At 41.4% G+C, this 19,089-nt stretch overlaps 3 protein-coding genes across 9 annotated transcripts in view; 1 reads left to right on the top strand and 2 right to left on the bottom strand.

Moving 5' to 3' along the window:
• Window positions 1-1,858, bottom strand: part of CCDC30 (coiled-coil domain containing 30) — a 146,391-nt gene extending 144,533 nt beyond the window's left edge. Inside the window, 1 exon segment of the mRNA XM_010862665.1 lies at window positions 1,771-1,858. The gene's annotated coding sequence lies outside the window, so the exon portion shown is untranslated.
• Window positions 169-8,737, bottom strand: PPCS (phosphopantothenoylcysteine synthetase). 4 transcript variants are annotated; one of them, XM_010862662.1, is made up of 4 exons: window positions 7,929-8,479; window positions 7,657-7,760; window positions 5,353-5,677; window positions 169-1,972 (listed from the first exon to the last, which is right to left on the bottom strand). In XM_010862662.1, the coding sequence occupies exons 1-3, from the start codon at window positions 8,434-8,436 to the stop codon at window positions 5,354-5,356; spliced, it is 936 nt and encodes a 311-aa protein (XP_010860964.1). In that variant the 5' UTR covers window positions 8,437-8,479; the 3' UTR covers window positions 169-1,972; window position 5,353. The 4 variants fall into 4 exon arrangements, 3 of the variants coding, with proteins under 3 accessions (XP_010860964.1, XP_010860966.1, XP_010860965.1); XR_827268.1 differs by lacking the exon at window positions 169-1,972 and having other exon boundaries at window positions 4,725-5,677; window positions 7,439-7,760; XM_010862664.1 differs by lacking the exons at window positions 169-1,972; window positions 7,929-8,479 and adding an exon at window positions 8,505-8,737 and having other exon boundaries at window positions 4,725-5,677; window positions 7,439-7,760.
• A 219-nt stretch (window positions 8,738-8,956) lies between these two features.
• The window catches only part of ZMYND12 (zinc finger, MYND-type containing 12), a 35,564-nt gene continuing 25,431 nt past the window's right edge, over window positions 8,957-19,089 (top strand). Inside the window, exon 1 of one of the 4 annotated variants that reach the window (XM_010862659.1) lies at window positions 8,957-9,143. In XM_010862659.1, the coding sequence (XP_010860961.1) occupies window positions 9,034-9,143 (110 nt within the window). In that variant the 5' untranslated portion in view covers window positions 8,957-9,033. Of the gene's footprint in view, window positions 9,144-9,177; window positions 9,767-19,089 lie in introns of those variants that run through there. The other 3 variants (XM_010862658.1, XM_010862660.1, XM_010862661.1) reach the window with 3 other exon arrangements.

Raw genomic sequence — 19,089 nt, forward strand, 5'->3', positions numbered from 1 at the left:
ATGAAAACTGAGAAATCCACTTAGGTTATTCATCCTAGCCCTTCTTTCTTCCTCCTACACAAATATCATTTAAAACATACAAATATGTCTTAAATACAGTATCCATTATACAGGTTTTTTTCTTTTCAATTTGCAAATAAAATAAGGAGAAAAACACTTTTTAAAAAGTTGAGAACAATGTAGCAATGTTTAAACACTTAAAATACAAAATTAAGTGAAACAGAGAAGCAAATGTCCACTGTAACTATGTAACAAACATACGCACATGAGCAAGGACTGACACAGAACAGAACAATGAACTATTGATGTGCCAACCTCAGCACTGCGGTCAGACTCAGCCAGCCATCCAGGGCTGGCCAACTCTTTCTTGTGGGGGGATAGAAATTCTTCCTTGTTCTGTGGACAGAAGAATGGAGAGCAGAATCTCTGGCTTCTACTAACTAGATGCCAGTTACATATCACCAGTTGTGACAACTAAAACTGTCTCCATCCATTGCCATGTTTCTTAGGGAGCAAAATCCTCCCCCTGCTGCCCCATCCAAGGTTTAGTAGCACTAGGCTACGGGTAAGAGGACAGTTTTTTGAATTTTATGTTAACATTGCCATAATGATGTTTGTTTAATAAATATATACTGGAAGGGGAAAACTCCTTAATATTTAGCATCTAACAACCCTTACTACCAAGAGTTAAAATTTATTCAGCTCTCATTAATATGAAAAATTTTAAAAAGCCACGGAACTCATTTTTCTTCTCCAATCTATTATAGAAGAGAAAACTGAATTTCTGAGTATGTGGACACTTAACTTGGCTTTGAGCATGACTATTACAAATAACTGATGAAATCAGTCTGAGAAAAATACCTAAAGCATTCTATCCCCACAAATACCCATTTAAAATGTACACTTTGCATATCTTCAAAATAACTTTATATATATAAAATAGTAAAACTCAACAAGAAACACATACTTTAAGACAAATTAAAGTTTTCCAAGCTCAATTACAATTGCCTTGGATCTAAAGAAATCATATTCTACTTTTACAGCCTCTCTTCCAAGCTTTTGAGGGCTTTTAAGCATGCCCCCTTGCAAAAAATATTTATTTTCAATCATTCCTCCTGTTTTTGTTTCTTATATCACAAGAATTGTTTTCTGATTAAGAACCATCATGAAGAGCAGGCACAAGAATTGTTTCAAGCATCTCCTTTCCTGAAAATTCTATCCTGTCATGGTGTTGAGTTCATACGGACTTGAAGTTGTTAGATGATCATTCTGAATGATCTTTTCACATACGTGAATGCGTCACTAAAATGAATGCCTAAAACAGTATACACTTAACAAGAAACATCTTTCTCTAAACAAGACTGAGATAAGTCCAAAAGTACATTTGGATATTTTTCTTCTCCATTTTCAAAACACACCAGACTTGTAGACATTTACTGTTTGTATTTACCAATGTATGCTTTTCCGTTTTCGTCTCAAGTTTACTCAAGACAGAAAGATTGCCGTAGAACAGAGACACAAAGAAAATCTTCCAAATGATTCCAGGGCTGGAGATTGTGAAATGCTTAGTTACCCAAAGCATTGTAGCAGGAAAAAAGGAGGGGGTGTAGAGATAACAGAGGTGATGGAGACGAATGAACATTCAGGAGTGTGCAGTGTGGACAAGAAAGGGTGAGAATGGCGGTACAATGATCAGGATGAGAAAACTGGCGCTCAGGGTAATGAGAGAAGTGGATGAGGTTTTAGCTTGAAAGGCAGAAGGTAACTGACTTGATGACGTCTGATGTTGAGGATACAAAGGGCCTCCAGAGCTTCATCAGGAATTAAAGTTCTGCATGGCGAACAAACGGCAAAAAGGAGGAAACAGCAGTTCTTTGTTCACAGGCCGACACTCAGAGGATGCCGTAGCTCGGTGGACTTTGTCATGGCCTCTACCTTCACGCGCAGTCTCTGAGTAGGGCTGAGTCTTCGCCTGGAAAGTGAGCAAAGGAACGCCCACTTAAACAGCTTGAGTGTTCTAAACTCCCTTTAAAGAAAAGCAGCAGCCTAATTCTAAGGGCCTCTGACGGGTGGGTCCCGGGAAACCGACCGATCTATTCTCAGGCCGAATCCCTCCAGCCCGCGGCTAGAAAGGCCAAGCCAGGTGAGGCTCTTCTGTCGTTTTGGGCCCTGCCAGGAAAGGCCTGGAATGCTGAAAAAGAGCGAATAGCTGCTTTCTTCCTTGGGACTGCGGCGGGAACCTCAGGAACCAAGCCGGAAATTGTCTCTTGGAAAGCGCGGCGAGGGTTCGGGGGCCGCCAGGGTGCGAGCTGCAGGTGCCTGCTCAGTCCCGGGCATCATAGCAACCGCGCTCGCCGCGGAGACGCCTGGCCGTCCTTCCGGCGGCAACCATAGAAACGACGCGCGCCATTGGCTCAGGAGCTGCGCTTCCTGCCGGAGACCATTGCTGTGGCGCAGACCCTTGGCCTCTGGGTTAGGCCCGCGGTAACGAAGGCACGGCTCTTCCCAACGGCTCTGCAGTAACCATGGTAACATCGTGGCGCCTATTTGCAACATCAAGTTCTGTCACAGGGCATTAATAGTTCTCAGCTTCCTGCCAAACTTTATCTAGAGCCCCAGTCTAACAAACTTGGATTAAAATTTCTAGAAGTAATTTCATTCTTAAAAGGCGGGGGCTGGGGGGAGCTAGGTCAGGGGTTCTGAATTTTAGGTCAGGACTTGTCACTCATTACCTGGGTGGTGCACCTAAGACAAATCACAACACTTGTGGAACCCGCTTATTATTGTAAAAATGACGAAACCGAACTTGACTACAACTTTAGAAGTCCTAAGCACTGAAAACTCGGTTTTCGCGAACCGTATTCTCCACCTATGTAAGGCAAAATAAAAATATCTAAAAGACACAACATTTAACAAAGGACCAGTTTATATGCTCTTCATTTAAATGCTCTTATCGCAAGATTCTAGTTAGTTTACCTAAACCCGATTTTACTCATGTTTTGGGGCCCATGCTTTTCTGGTATCCCGAATATACGCTTAACATTTCTTAACCTTATTCTAGTTTCTCACAGGCTCCTTTCCAAAGCTTTGCCAGTTCTACATGCATTATCTGGACAGATCTTATCCCTTACACTTCCTAAACTCTCCCTCTGGTACCAGAGCCCTTGCAAGTGTTTTTTTATCCCTCTGATCTAAAATGCTCACCACCATCTCCCTCAACCCACTCCTAACAGTTCAAGCGTCCTTTTCTCCTTAGGGATACGCCATTTAGTCCTCCAATTTAGACTCAGGATCCTTCTTATTTGCTCTAATTGACTTATGTTCCTTTTTATTCTGTTTTTTGTTTGGGGCTGTGCCCTGGCTTGGGGCTGAACCTGGGCCATGGCAGTGAAAACACCAAATCGTAACCACTGAACCACCAGGGAACTCCCTCATTCTTAGTTTTCTTGCTTTTTTCACACACTTCCATTTGCTGACTAAAAAAACCACCTCTTGGAATTTTTACATGCTCTGAATGCAAATGAAACTGAATTGGAAAACATTCTAAATTCCATTTAGGGTAATGGAGGCTGTTTTTAAGCATTAACAAAACACAATAGAAAATGGTTCCCAAGGGGAGTAATAATTATGATATTAATAAAAACAAACATTACAATTAGTTCTAGCTCCATTTATCCTCATTATACATTCAAAGATAATGACAGCCATTATCTACATGAACCTACAGATATAGAGAAGGGAAGAAGTCAATCTTTTACTTCATGCTCCTTTAGTACTGCAGCCACTGGCTATAGTATGTTGCTTTTTAGATTTTGTTATTTGGATCAGAAAGTAATTTAAAATTTTTGTTCAATGGGATTGCTGCTTCCAGAGAAGTCCTGATTGCTGCAGTTACTTTTCCTGTTTCCTGATTTAATGAAGTCACATTTCCTGATTTGATAACATGTTTAGGTATATCTTGGCATTTATGTGCAAATCTCAAAGTTTATTATACTTCTATTATCAGACAGATACATTGGACTACTCTTCCCAACACACTCCATGAATTGCATTTTAACTCATTTATGTCAAGAACTTTTTTATACCTAGTTCTTAATGACAGTTTTTCACACTGCATTCTGGACCATCCTGTGGATCACTGAGGGTACTTCTCTGGTCTACTTATTTTGCACTCCCAACCCAAAGCCCAGGACAGTGAGAGCTTTGAAAACTTCTCAAGGATTTAGGAATCAAGCAAAGCACCAGCAGTAACACTGCCATTTATTGAGCAAATTATGTGTCAAATGCCAGACTCATGCTTTACCTTCTCCATTTATTTAATCCCCACAACAAATGGTGTTACTTTGCAGAGAAATTATCACCATTTTATAGATGAGGAAACGAGATTAAGTCAGGTATCTAAGTTTACAAAGTGAATAGGTGGCACAGCTGGAAGGGTGAAATCTGGCTAAGACAACTCCAAAACCCATACTCTTTACCTCCTTCAGGGCAGTGGTCACCAACTGGGTCCTGCCTGGCCTCCAGCTTAACTTTCCCACAATAGCAGTTATAAAGTATTTGAAAGGTAAATTCTTAACTCAAATATGAAGTGAGTCTAGGACAAGCAGCAAGAAGTAAATGTGGGGGGATAATCATCCATCTACAGCTAATCTATCTTTGGGGAGGTATCCTTCTCTCCTACACCCATTTTTACCAAATTTCAAAAAAAAAAAAAACCAACATCATTGTATTGACTTTGGGGCACTTTATTTATTGTACTAATTTTTATATACCCATTTCCCAAACTAGACATGTTTATTCATCTTTTTGAGCTAACTCTGGAAGATAGTGAAGAACAGGGGAGCCTGGCATGCTGTAGTCCATGGGGTCACAGAGCTGGACACGACTTAGCGACTGAACAACAATTCACCTTTGAAGCTACAAAATCCTGAGGGCCTACCACACAGTAGGTATCAACAAAATAAGCATGGCCATTCAGGCATCCATCATCCTTTTTATAGTGTGAAGAAGGCTGATATTCAGGCCCCACATGTGTATTTTGAGGAATATGATACCCAGTAAGCTTTTTTTTAAGCTGAGAAACAGCTAGAGTCGTTCTCAAAATCAAATAACATTCAGGTGAGTGTGTCAGGTGGCTCGGTCATAACAGATTTGCCTTTGCTTTCATTTTTAGAGAGTACTGAAAGGCCTTTAAAAGACAGACACCGAGCAACATTAGTCTGCCCACCACTCACTGCTTTTCCCCTTCATTTTCTGTCTTTATGAAAGCAAAGGATTTATTCTACTTCTCACCACCTATAAGAGCCCTGGTCCACTGAACAATTTTTGATCCTATAAATAAAGGCTTTTTACCTCAGTTTTTGTCATGTATAAAAGCAGTATGTCGAGACTGAAGATCATCCACTATCTTCTCTTCTATCTCTATGCCTTTTTCTACTTCTTCCTCTGATAACAGTAACTTGGTTTCTGAGTCTTTGGTTATAATAACCACAGAAGATCGTCGTGAATCAAGGATATTAGCCACCACCACTTGATGTCGATAAACTTCTAAAGCATTCCGTGCACGATCAATTATGATGGAGGGATCAGTCTCCAACTTAAAGGAAATTATAAATGCTTTGGGAGCCCAGTCTTTAACCAAAGGAGAAAGCATTTTTGGCACCATCTTCATTGTTATCTGTATTGGAAAAAGAGAATCTTAATAAGCAAACAAGGTTACTACCTACCAGCCAGGTCAATCTCAAAGGAAATTAAGGAAGCAGGGGCTCAGATGTTTGGCCATGTCAATTTAAGTAGGATTTCTCACTGCCAAACTTTTTAAAGTGTATTAAATGCTTACTTAAAAGTCCTCCCTTTGTAGGGTTCATAAGGATGCCTGATTTCAAAGCTTCATGCATATTCTGGGGCAAAGCACATCTTATGAAATAGCCCTGCCTTGCAACCCTCATTACCATAAATAAAACTCTGAAAAAATAGCATTACATTTTCTCAAACATTCCCTTATATTTTTTAAACCAAACCCTCAAATAAACAAATACAAATAATCTGTTTATACAAATGTTACTCTGGCAGAAGCTCAAGGTTGAGTTTTTAAATCTCTCAGCCTAAAATATTTCTTCCACTGGTGGACTGGCTATTTGATTCTATTAAAAAACTGTCATTTGTAACACCTTAGCACTGAGGAAACAGAATTGATTTTATTTTTATTCATCAACACCATAGTATCATTCTCAGTCTCTTCTAAGGGGAATGATGAGTTGTTTTGTGTACTTTCAAGTACAAGACAGAACTAAGAATTACAGGATAAAGTAAGGTTCCCAGAATTTAAAAAGTGTGAAATCACTAAGCTAATAATCAGAATTTTCCCTCGAAGAGTTAGCAAGAGTGACAGGGATCACATACCCATTCCCCATTTTACTTTTCTCCTTAGAATTTATCACTACCTAATATAGTATGCCGGAGAAGGCAATGGCACCCCACTCCAGTACTCTTGCCTGGAAAATCCCATGGACAGAGGAGCCTGGTGGGCTGCAGTCCATGGGGTCACTAAGAGTCAGACACGACTGAGTGACTTCACTTTCACCTTTCACTTTCATGCATTGGAGAAGGAAATGGCAACCCACTCCAGTGTTCTTGCCTGGAGAATCCCAGGGACGGGGGAGCCTGGTGGGCGGCTGTTTATGGGTTCGCACAGAGTCGGACATGACTGAAGCGACTTAGCAGCAATATAGTATGCATCTGACTGTTTCCTCTGCAGAGTATAAGCAAAGCCAGGGCACAATATGTTCCTTTTCACTGCCTTATCTCCTACAATAGTGCCTGGCATATAGTAAGTACTCAATAAACATTTACTGAAGAAATGAAAAAATGAACTGTCCCACAGAATCAGCAAGTGCTCCACAGGTAGTTTCTCCTATTTAAATCCTACTTGTATTACCCAATAAAAGACTTGAGTTCCCTCAGGTTCCAAGAAGCCAGATGATTTCAGCATCTTCACCACACCACTACCCTCCCCATACCTTCTCCTTAAACTGCAACAATAACCATCTAATCTGCCCCCACCACGCTAATTCACTTTTCACAATGATGCCAGAATGTTCTTCACAAACAAAAACTTTATCTCATTCTCTTAGGTTTCCCTTGGCTCCATAGGATTAAATTCAAGCTCCTTAAGGAACACAAAATTTTCTATGAAGGAAGCTGTCCCTTCAGTCTGCCCTCCACCCTCACCACTCTCCAGCTTTACCAGACAATGTCAGTTCACAACACAATGCCCATCTTTGAGCTCCAATTGTGTACTCTATCTGGAATGATCTTCCCTTGGTCTGGTACACCTTCTGCTCATCTTTTAAAACCCAGTTCAAGCCATTTCCTCCAGAAAGCCTTGACTTTCCCCAAGATTCACTCACCCCATGCTCTGACTTCACTTTGTACGTACCTCTACTAGAGCATTTATCACTCTGTACTGTAATTATGTCTGTGTCCAGCAACCTCAACAGATTGTGAGGTTCTTGAGGGAGGGCGGTGTCTTATTCATCTCTGTATCCCTAGTGCCTAGCACATACGGAATGCAGAAAGGCCATCTCCAGATCAAAAGGAAATTAACCCAAGTTTGGTTATAGGGAATCAGATCTCTGGAAGAGAAGCGCCCATCACCTGCAGTGGGCCCCCAGATGACTGGATCTTGTGTTCAGGCATTTCAGAGGCAGGAACATAGAAATCTGACACGGCCGCAGCCAGGTAAAACATCGCAGAAGAACCTGAAAAAAGAAGCACAGAGTGTAATAAATCAGAGAAGGGTATGGAGTCAGCTCCTTTTCAACTCAGGGTCCTCCGTTGTGAGAGCCCTGGGTATATAGTAAGGGACTATGTGTCTAGGGGGAAAGACTCTGCCTCCTGGCATCCGATGAACTCCTAAAGGCACGCACCTAGTGGGTTGAGAGCCTGGGCTGCAGCCTGCAGCAAATGCAAATAGTCTGCCAAAGTGGTGAACTCTATGGCCAGAAAGGTGCCGGCAGCCTCAGCTTCCTGGTAGCTCCGCAGAGCTGCGGCGAAGCCCGGGAGTGCTTTTTCCTCCGCCTCCAGGCTCAGCAAGCCCGAAGGCGCTTGGCTGGAGGGCCGCAGAACAGACAGCCAGGTCTGGGGCGGGAAGCGGTGGGCAAAGGGGAAGGCAGAGCGCGCGCGGTACAGGAACAGGACCCCGTAGCCCGCGGCCAAGAAGGCTTCGGCCGAGCTAGCACCGCGCCGCCCACTGCTGAAGTTGTCCAAGAAGCGCACAGGCCGGGCTTCCAGAGGGACCTTGGTGCCGCCGGAAGTGACCAACACCACCCGTCGGCCCTGCGCGCCCAACCGGGCGGCGAAGCGAGCCATAACCTCTGCCCAGCGCGCAGCACCGGCCGGCTGGGGAAACTCGGCAACCAGGCCCCCGGCCGCCATCAGCCCCAAGCGCCTCCACGTCTGCGCAAACTCTAGGCCCTTCGGCGCCACGCCCCCTGGCCCCTTACCTGGCCCGCGCGCAGCCGCAATAGTAACTGGCCGGTTGGCTACGGAGCGCTGGACGTCAGCGCAGGGTTTCCGCTTGTCTGGAAATACGTGCTGGTTCCGCCCTGCACCCTGCGAGTCTGACACTTGAGTTCTCGGCTGAGAGGCACACCCCCTTGTTTAGTTTCCTAGCCTGCGTGACGGTCCGGTCGGCCGTGTTTGATCCTTATCGGCTACCGTACAGACCCTGCTAGACTAGGACCGCATCTAAAAATATGATTGCCCGGTTGTTTAACCTTTGGGTTTAGAGAGGTGCGGGAGGGGGAGAGGTGGAGGGATAGCTTGTTTGTTTGTTTTTTTTCCTCCTTCATTAAAAAAAAAAAACAACAACCTACAAACGCACTCCCAAGTTGTCAGACGAGCCACACGTCCCTCCCCTTACCCTCCAAATGCGGGGGATGAGGCTGCGCCGTGTCGGTCACGTGACGCCGCTGTCCGGTGTGTCTTCGCCGGGCAACCGTCCTAGAGACTGACAACACCGTCTGCCGCGGCATGAACGTGATCTACCCTCTGGCGGTGCCCAAGGGGCGCCGGCTCTGCTGTGAGGTGTGCGACGCCCCGGCCGAGCGGGTGTGCGGGGCCTGCACAGTCACTTATTACTGGTAGGCCCTGAAACATGGCCCCTGGGCGCCTCAATCCTCTCCCTCTCAGGGAACCCTCTAGGTTCTAGAGTCTAGGAGGCTTCAAGACAGGTCCCTAAGACTTCAAGTGTCTGCGTTTGCTTCCTCTTGCACTCGCTCGTTCGTCACCAGATGTTTTGTGGGGCGCCTGCTGTGCGCCTTGCACTGTTCTAGGTGCTGAAGTCTGGGGAGAAAGTCGGGAGACCACGTCTCCCAAAAAAGTAATATTGTCATGAGAAAGCTAGATAAATAAACCAACAGACCAAACAAAACAATTCCAGAGAGTAGTCCAGTATTCTTGCCTAGGAAATTCTACGGAGAGAGGAGCCTAGCGAGCTACAGTCCATGTGGTTGTAAAAGAGTCGGCCATAACAACAACAAAATGCCTTAAAGACAAAGGAAATGTGCTGGAGGTTAGGCAAACAGCCTCTCTGAGGGTAGACTATGGACCTGAATACGATTGAGTAGGAACAGCCCGCCGGAGAAACGCTCGGGGAACAGTGGCGCAGTGAGGCTCCGAGGGAAGGATGACCTTGCTGTGTTTGAAGAACAGATAGAAAGCTAGTTTGTCGGTGCACAGCCAGGATCGCGACGGTATGGGAAGGGTATGATATTAGTTTTCATTTACTTCAGCATAACACCCCCTGACCTTTGCTTCAGATCGGACCCTATTTGGGGCCTGAGATAAGACAGTGAGGTTGCTGACGTTCAGAAACCTGGTCCAGAGCAGGCTAACCTGTTTAAAAAAGTAAGTTATAACATAACTCTCTATGACAAGTGCTGTCACTCCGGGAGTACTATTCCCTGGGACCTCTAAGGATGGAAGCATGAAGACTGGGGTGGTATCTGCAAAGGCTCCTCTGAAGAAGTACTATTTGGGCAAAGTCTTGAAAGATCAGAAGGAAGTTGCTAGGTGAATGAGAAGTGGAGAAGGAAAGGAAAGGCACTTCTTGCATCCAGAACTGCTTTGGTAAAGAGTGAGAGAACAGACTTTGTTCAGAGGTGGGTTGAGAAGGTAGTGGTGGAGAGAGCAGTCACAACTGTCACCTTGCTGTCCAGGCCCCATTTGCAGGTCATGAATAAATCACAACCAGCATTTTAAGGGGAAACAAACCTAGAAAGTATCAGAGTAATCCTACTTGAATTGTTTCTTCAGACTTGTGTTTTAGTGTTTTATGTGGATATGTGTTTGTACTAGTGAAATGTATTTCCTACTATAGGTTGATTTTTCAAAAGTTTGAAAATCATTGTGATAGGTAATAGTAGAAGTTTATACCAAGAAGATAAAAGTTAGGGCCAAACAGTGATACGAGACCAAGGAGTTTGGAATTTATCCTCGGGGGGTCATGGATGGTTTTCACATGCTCTCATTTGTATTACGGAAAGATGACAGGTATCAACGTGAAGCTAGACTGGAAAGTAGACGCTAAAGGCTACATAGCTTCTCAATTGCAGTGGTCCGGGTGGAGAGTGCACACACCTCTTGGACTGAATCCAGTGTCCCTCCTCAGTGCTTTCACAGCACTTGTCATGTCCCCTATCCTCACATTTATGACAGATTTAAATCATTTGTTTAGTGGCCTGTGCCCCTCACTGAGCTGTATGCTCCCTGAGCGCAGGGGCGGCATCTCCGTCTCCACTGTTGTTTCTTTATTGCATACAGAATACAATTCAGAATTTGTAGCAGAAACTACAAAGCCCTGGCTGCCTCTCTACTTTCATTTCCCGCCACACTCACCCTTCTTTTCCTGGATGCAGTTACAGAGGCTGTCTTTCAGTTCCAATTTGCCAACTCCTTTCCTCCCTCAGTTTCTTTGCCCAGCCTGTTGCCTCTGTTGGGAATTTTTCTCTACAGTCACAGCTCTTCCTAACTCTCTTTCATCTTTCTCTTCTCAGAAATGTTATTTCTTCAAAGAGGTATTTCTGCTAAACCCAAACTAAATTCTATCTCATTTTCTCTCTCACATTTTTCCTTCACTTTTTCAATACTTTTATATTTTTGTCTCACTTGTTTAATGTCTTTGTTTTTGTTTTTGCTGTGTGGTTTATGGGATCTTAGTTCCCCAACCAGACTTTGAACCCTTGTACCCTGCACTGGAAGCATGGAGACTTAACCACTGGACCTCCAGGGAAGTCCTGAGTAAACACTTCTAAGTGCAGGACTGGCATTCTGGAGAGAGGGAAGACTCCTTTGCCTGATACAAGCATCCACCTCTTCTGTTGTCCTCTTCATCCCTCAAGCCCAGAAGTAATTCCTCCTTCCTCTCAACTCACTTTGTAGTTACTTTGTAATCTTTCAGATGACTCTTATTTCCCTGACTCATTTTAGTTGTTGGCAAGCCTGTTAGCTCAATTTTATCATGCTCCATGAATACAGGATGCCGTGCCATTAATGCAGAAGTGTTATGTTTAATATGTAGATGGACTCTCATATGTTATCTTTGATCTGTTTCAGACCCATCTGTGTATACCCTATGGTCTCCAGCAAAATATCTTGAAATGGTTGAAACTAAATATTTGATGAATCCATGAATAAATTATTATTTCCTATGCCCTTATCCTCCATTATTTTCTTTCACTGCTTTCACTCCCTTTAATTATTTTTAAGGTCTTCTCCTCTCCCCCTAACTTTTCTCCAGATATCTATATCCTTGTGTCCTAGAGAGGTCATGATTTTCCAGAAAATAAAACTGTGATAGTCGTTCTCTATCTCAAAAATGAGGGCCTTTAATTCTCCCTTATAGGGTTTTTACGATTGAATGTAAAGCATCTAGCGCCATGCCTGAGATCAAGTTGGCACTCAATAGATATTGTTTTTCCTTACTCCAAATTTAAAGATCAGGAAGGGAAGTCAACTTGAATTTGTGGAAGTTAATTTTTTTGCAAAAGAATTTTTTAATTGCAGATGTAATTCATGCTCAGTGCAGAAAACTTGAAATTACTGAATACAATATATAATACAATACAAAATATAAACATGAAAAATAATTCATAACCTCACAATCCAGATAATTAATAGCTTCACATTTTAGTGAATTTTCTTATGTTCTTTTCCTATAAATTCATTTATTTATTACATTCTGTGTAATCTTGTGCATATCATTCTGTGTGGGACTGTGAGAATGTTCCCAGGAAATAGGCGTTTTTAAGAGAAGGCAATTTTATAAAGTACACAGCAACATTACAGGTAAAAGAGGCTTTAGCAGTATAGGTTAGTAAGTTGTAGCGTTGAGATAAGAGTAATTTGCAATAATTTTTCCTTTCATTTAACAAATGGGGCACAAATAAAAATGCTCTCACTGTGTAGGAAGAGATAACAGTCAAGTGGTATTCAATAGTAGGATCTGTGGTGAACTGGAGAATTCAGGCCCTGCTTAACAGTCTTCCACCTCAGTTTAAAAAACATGGGAATGGCCAAACAAAACACGTCTAACCCACAAGCTATTTGCTTGTGATCCCTGATTTGAATGCATACTTTTCCAATCCTTCTTTATGCATGGCCCTGTGACAACTGTTAGGGATGATACAGATGAATAAGCAGAAAGCTCATAAATATATAAAATATGCTCCCTTTCTTTAGAAAGGCAAGATATGCAAATGTGCTTAGTGGAACAAAAGTTCAGGCAGTTAAGTAAGTTAATATTTCCATTGCTCACACAATTACTCACTAAGCCCCTATTTAATAAAAACCCTGTGGAACTCACCTATTTCTTTATTCTGACTGTTACATGCTTTTATTCATTTGTTTACAGTAATTCTCTGTCAAAAAACCCTTTAAAATGCTTTTTGTCACTTGTGTGAGAGCCGTCACAGTTTATAAAGCAAATACTTTATTCACTTCTTTGTCCCAGAAGAAAGGAAAGCAAGAGAGTGTTTGAGCGCAGCAATTATTGTCTGTGACTGCTTTTATGCAACAATGAGTTGAGTAGTTGCAACAGAGACCACATGGCTCTCAAAGCCCAAAATTGACTATCTGGCCCCAAGAAAAGCTTTGCTAATCCCTGTCCTCAGTTATTGTTACCTATTTTGGAGTATGTGTAAATGGAATCAAACAGCCAACTTTCTCACCTTTAAATAAAAGTATGTAATAGGCAATAGAAGTGAAAAACTCCCCTTTCAATAATGAATAGAAAAACTAAACAAAACATCAGCAAAGAAATATGACTTGGACAACAATATAAACCAGCTAGACCTAACAGACATTTACAGAATACAGAATATGTATTCTTCTCAAATGCATGTGGAACATTCTCCAGGGTAGACCAAATACATACAAGAATCTCAGTAAATTTAGAAGGATTGAAAATATGCAAAATATGTTCTTCAACCACAATGGAATGAAATTAGTCAATAACAGAAGGAAATTTGGGAAATATTTGAATACGTAGAAATAATACACTCAAACAACCAGTGGGTCAAAGAAGAAACCACATGAGAAATTTAAAAAGGCTTTGAAATGAGAACAAAAACACAACATGCTAAAACTGAAGGGATACAGTAAAAGCAGTACCTAGAAGGAAATTCATAGCTGTAAACAAATACTCTAAAAAAGAAGGAAGATCACAAATCAATAACCTAGTCTTACATTTAAGAACTAAGAGAAAGAAGAGCAAAATCAACCCAAAACTAGCAGAAGGAGGGAAATAGTGCAGATTACAGCAAAGATAAATGAAATAGAAAGTAGTGAAGTGAAATCGCTCAGTTGTGTCCAACTCTTTGCACTGTAGCCTGCCAGCCTCCTCCATCCATGGGATTTTCCAGGCAAGAATACTAGAGTGGGTTGCTATTTCCTTCTCCAGGGGATCTTCCCAACCCAGGGTTCGAACCTGGGTCTCCCACACTGTAGGCTGACTCTTTACCATCTGAGCGAAATAGAAAATAGGAAAACAATAAACAGAATTAACAAAACCAAAAGTTGTTTAAAATGGTTGAAATTGACAAAACTTTAGCTAGACTGACGAAGAAAAGAAGAATCAAATTACTAAAATTGGAAAATTAAAGTGGAGACGTTGCTACCAACTTTGCAGAAATAAAAGGAGTTATAAGAGAATACTACATACAATTGTATGCCAACAAATTTGAAAACCTAGATGAAATATATTCCTAATAAGACACAAACTATTGAAACTGACTCAAGAAGAAATAGAATACTGAGTAGATCTATAATTAAAGAAATTTAGCTAAGTAATTAAAAAGAAAAGCTTTTCACAAAGTAAGCCCAGAACAATTTCACTGGTGAATTCTATCAAATATTTAAAGAAGTGTTAACAATTCTTCACAAACCCTTCTGAAAAAATTAGAAGAGGAGGGAATAGTTTCCAACTAGTTTTATGAGGCCAGTGTTATCCTAACACCAAAACCAGAGAAAAACATCAAAACCACAGACCAATACCGCTTATGATACAAATACAGAAATCCTTTCCAAAATACTAGCAGACCAAATCCAGCAGAATATAAAAAGAATTATATCTCATGACCAAGCAGAATTTCTCCTGAGAATTCAAAGTTTGTTCAACATAAAAGTATCAATCAATATACATCATCATCTTAATCGAATAAAGGACAAAAATCACACAATCATCTCAATAGATACAGAAAAAACATTTGGCAAAATCCAACTCCCTTTATGATAAAAACACTTAACAAAATTCCTGGGTTGGGAAGATCTGCTGGAGACGGGATAGGCTACCCACTGCAGTATTCTTGGGCTTCCCATGCGGCTCAGCTGGTAAAGAATTTGCCTGCAATGTGGGAGACCTGGGTTTAATCCCTGGTTTGGGAAGATCCCCTGGAGAGGGGAAAGGCTATCCACTCTGGTATTATGGCCTGGAGAATTCCATGTACTATATCCATGGGGTCGCAAAGAGTTGGACATGAGTGAGTGACTTTCACTAAAAAAATGGGAATAGAAATGAACTTTTGTAACTGGGTAAAGAGTATCCATAAAAGAACCGTAGCGAAACACAACAGTAACATCATACTTAATAGTCAAAGACAGTAAGTGTTCCCTCTAAAATCAGAAATGAGGCAAGATGTCACTTTCATTACTTCTTTCCCACATTGAACTAGAGGTTCTAGCTGGGGCAATTGGGGAAGACAATGAAATAAAAAGTATCCAGCTTGGAAACAAAGGAGTAAAAGTATGATCTTTATATAGAGAAACCCCTCACACAAAAAAGCAAGATTATAGGATATAAAATCAGTGTGCAAAAATCAGCTATATTTCTGTACACTAGCAAGGCACAATCTGAAAATGAAATTAAGACAATGGTTCCACTTACAATAGCACTTTAAATAAAGGAATAAATTTATTATTTTTTTTAATTTTATTTTATTTTTAAACTTTACAATAATGTATTAGTTTTGCCAAATATTGAAATGAATCCGCCACAGGTATACCTGTGTTCCCCATCCTGAACTCTCCTCCCTCCTCCCTCCCCATACCCTCCCTCTGGGTCGTCCCAGTGCACCAGCCCCAAGCATCCAGTATCGTGCATCGAACCTGGACTGGCGACTCGTTTCATACATGATATTATACATGTTTCACTGCTATTCTCCCAAATCTCCCCACCCTCTCCCTCTCCCACAGAGTCCATAAGACTGGTCTATACATCAGTGTCTCTTTTGCTGTCTCGTACACAGGGTTATTGTTACCATCTTTCTAAATTCCATATGTATGCGTTAGTATACTGTATTGGTGTTTTTCTTTCTGGCTTACTTCACTCTGTATAATAGGTTCCAGTTTCATCCATCTCATTAGAACTGATTCAAATGTATTCTTTTTAATGGCTGAGTAATACTCCATTGTGTATATGTACCACTGCTTTCTTATCCATTCATCTGCTGATGGACATCTAGGTTGCTTCCATGTCCTGGCTATTATAAACAGTGCTGCGATGAACATTGGGGTACATGTGTCTCTTTCCCTTCTGGTTTCCTCAGTGTGTATGCCCAGCAGTGGGATTGCTGGATCATAAGGCAGTTCTATTTCCAGTTTTTTAAGGAATCTCCACACTGTTCTCCATAGTGGCTGTACTGGTTTGCATTCCCACCAACAGTGTAAGAGGGTTCCCTTTTCTCCACACCCTCTCCAGCATTTATTATTTGTAGACTTTTGGATCGCAGCCATTCTGACCGGTGTGAAATGGTACCTCATAGTGGTTTTGATTTGCATTTCTCTGATAATGAGTGATGTTGAGCATCTTTTCATGTGTTTGTTAGCCCTCTGTATGTCTTCTTTGGAGAAATGTCTATTTAGTTCTTTGGCCCATTTTTTGATTGGGTCATTTATTTTTCTGGAGTTGAGCTGTAGGAGTTGCTTGTATATTTTTGAGATTAGTTGTTTGTCCGTTGCTTCATTTGCTATTATTTTCTCCCATTCTGAAGGCTGCCTAAATAAAGGAATAAATTTAATCATAGAAGTAAAACACATACACTGGAAAAAAACCAAAATATTGTTGAATAAAACTAAGCAAAACCTAAATAAATGGAAATATATTTCATATTCATAGACAGGAAGACTTAATATGAAATAGTTTCCCAGGTGACTCAGTCGATAAAGAATCCACCTGCAATGCAGGAGACCCAGCTTCCATCCCTGGATGGGGATTATCCCCTGGAGAAGGACCTGGCAACCCTCTCCAGCATTCTTGCCTGGGAAATCCCATGGACAAAGGAGCCTGATGAGCTACAGTCTATGGCATTGCAAGATCAGACACAGCTTAGCGACTAAACCACCACCACCACCACCACCACAGATTCAACGCAATCCCTGTAAAATTTCTAACCATCATTTTTGCATTAAAGGACACTCTGATCCTAAAATGTATATGAAAACGAAAGGGACATAAAATAGCTAAAACAATCTCAATAAAGAGCAAAGTTGGAAAACTCATACTTCTCAATTTCAATATTTACTGCAAAGCTACACATATAGATTGATGGAATATAATTGAGAATCCAGAAATAAGCACATACATCTATGCATGTTAAGTCACTTCAGTCATGTCCAACTCTTTGTGACCGTATGGATTGTAGCCCACCAGGCTCCTCTGTCCACAGAATTATCCAGGCAATAATACTGGAGTGGCTTGCCATTCCCTCCTGCAGGGGATCTTCCCAACCCTAGGAAAGAACCTGGGTCTCGTATGTCTCCTGAATTGGGAGGCAGATTCTTTACCACTAGTGCCACCTGGGAAGCCCACATACATCTATGGTTGATAGATTTTCTTTTCTTTTTTTTTCAGTTTTTTTTAATCGAAATGCAGTTGATATACAATAATACCTATGTTCCAGGTGTATAATATAGTGTTTCACAATTGTTAAAGGTTATACTCCATTTATAGTTCTATAAAATATTGGCTATATTCCCTGTGCTGTACAATATATCCTTGCACCATATTTTATACACAATAGTTTGTTCATCTTAACTACATACTCCCATATTGTTCCCCCTCCCCTCTCCCTAACGGTAACCACTAGTTTGTTCTCTATATCTGTGACACTGCTTCTTTTTTGTTATATTCACTAGTTTTGTATGTTTTAGATTCCACATATAATTGACATCTTATAGTATTTGTCTTTTTCTGACTTATTTCACTTAGCATAATACCTTCCAAATCCATCCATATTGCTACAATTGGCAAAATATCATTCTTTTTAACTAAGTAGTATTCCAGTGTGTGTGTGTGTGTGTGTGTGTGTGTGTCTGTGTCTGTGTCTGTGTCTGTGTGTGTGTATACCTGCCAGGCTCCTGTCCATGGGATTCTCCAGGCAGGAATACTGGAGTGGGTTACCATGACCTCCTCCAGGGGCTCTTCTCAACCCAAGGATCAAACCCATGTCTCTTTATGGATCCTGCATTGATTAGCAAGTGGGTTCTTTACCACTATCACCACCTGGGAAGTGTGTGTGTGTGTGTGTGTATGCGTGTATCTTTTCAAATGAATGTTTTTGGGTATATACCCAGCAGTGGAATTGCTGGGTAATATAGTAACTCTACTTTTTAGTTTTTTGAATTTTCCATACCATTTTCCACAGTGGCTATACCAATTTACATTTATACTAACAGTGTATAAGTTTCCCTTTCTACACATACTTGCCAACATTAGTTATTTGTGTTCTTTTTTGATGATAGCCATTAGAACAGGTGTGAGGTGATATCTCACTGCTGTTTTGATTCACATTTAACTAAGGTCTGTCTAGTCAAAGCTATGGTTTTTCCAGTAGTCATGTATGGATGTAAGAGTTGGACTATAAAGAAAGCTGAGAGCTGAAAAATTGATGCTTTTGAACTGTGATGTTGGAGAAGACTCTTGAGAGTCCTTTGGCTTGCAAGGAGATCCAACCAGTCCATCCTAAAGGAAATCAGTCCTGAATATTCATTGGAAGGACTGATGCTGAAGCTAAAACTCTGATACTTTGGCTACCTAATGCGAAGAATTGACTCATTGGAAAAGACCCTGATGCTGGGAAAGATTGAAGGCAGGAGGAGAAGGGGGTGACAGAGGGTAAGGTGGTTGGATGGCATCACCAACTCAATGGACATGATTTTGAGTAAAGTCCAGGAGTTGGTGATGGACAGGGAGGCCTGGTATGCTACAGTCCATGGGGTTGCAAAGAGTTGGACACGACTGAGCGACTGAACTGAACTGAATGATTAACAATATTGAGTATCTTTTCACCTGCCTATTGGCCATCTGCATGTCCTCTTTAACCATAGCTTTGACTAGACTTAAAGCTCAACATTCAGAAAACTAAGATCATGGCATCTGGTCCCATCACTTCATGGCAAATAGACGGGGAAACAGTGGAAACAGTGTCAGATTTTATTTTTGGGGCTCCAAAATCACTGCAGATGGTGATTCCAGCCATGAAATTAAAAGACGCTTACTCCTTGGAAGGAAAGTTATGACCAACCTAGATAGCA

This window comes from Bison bison, unplaced genomic scaffold, assembly GCF_000754665.1.
Source record: "Bison bison bison isolate TAMUID 2011002044 unplaced genomic scaffold, Bison_UMD1.0 scf7180017864484, whole genome shotgun sequence".
Taxonomy (NCBI): Eukaryota; Metazoa; Chordata; class Mammalia; order Artiodactyla; family Bovidae; genus Bison; species Bison bison.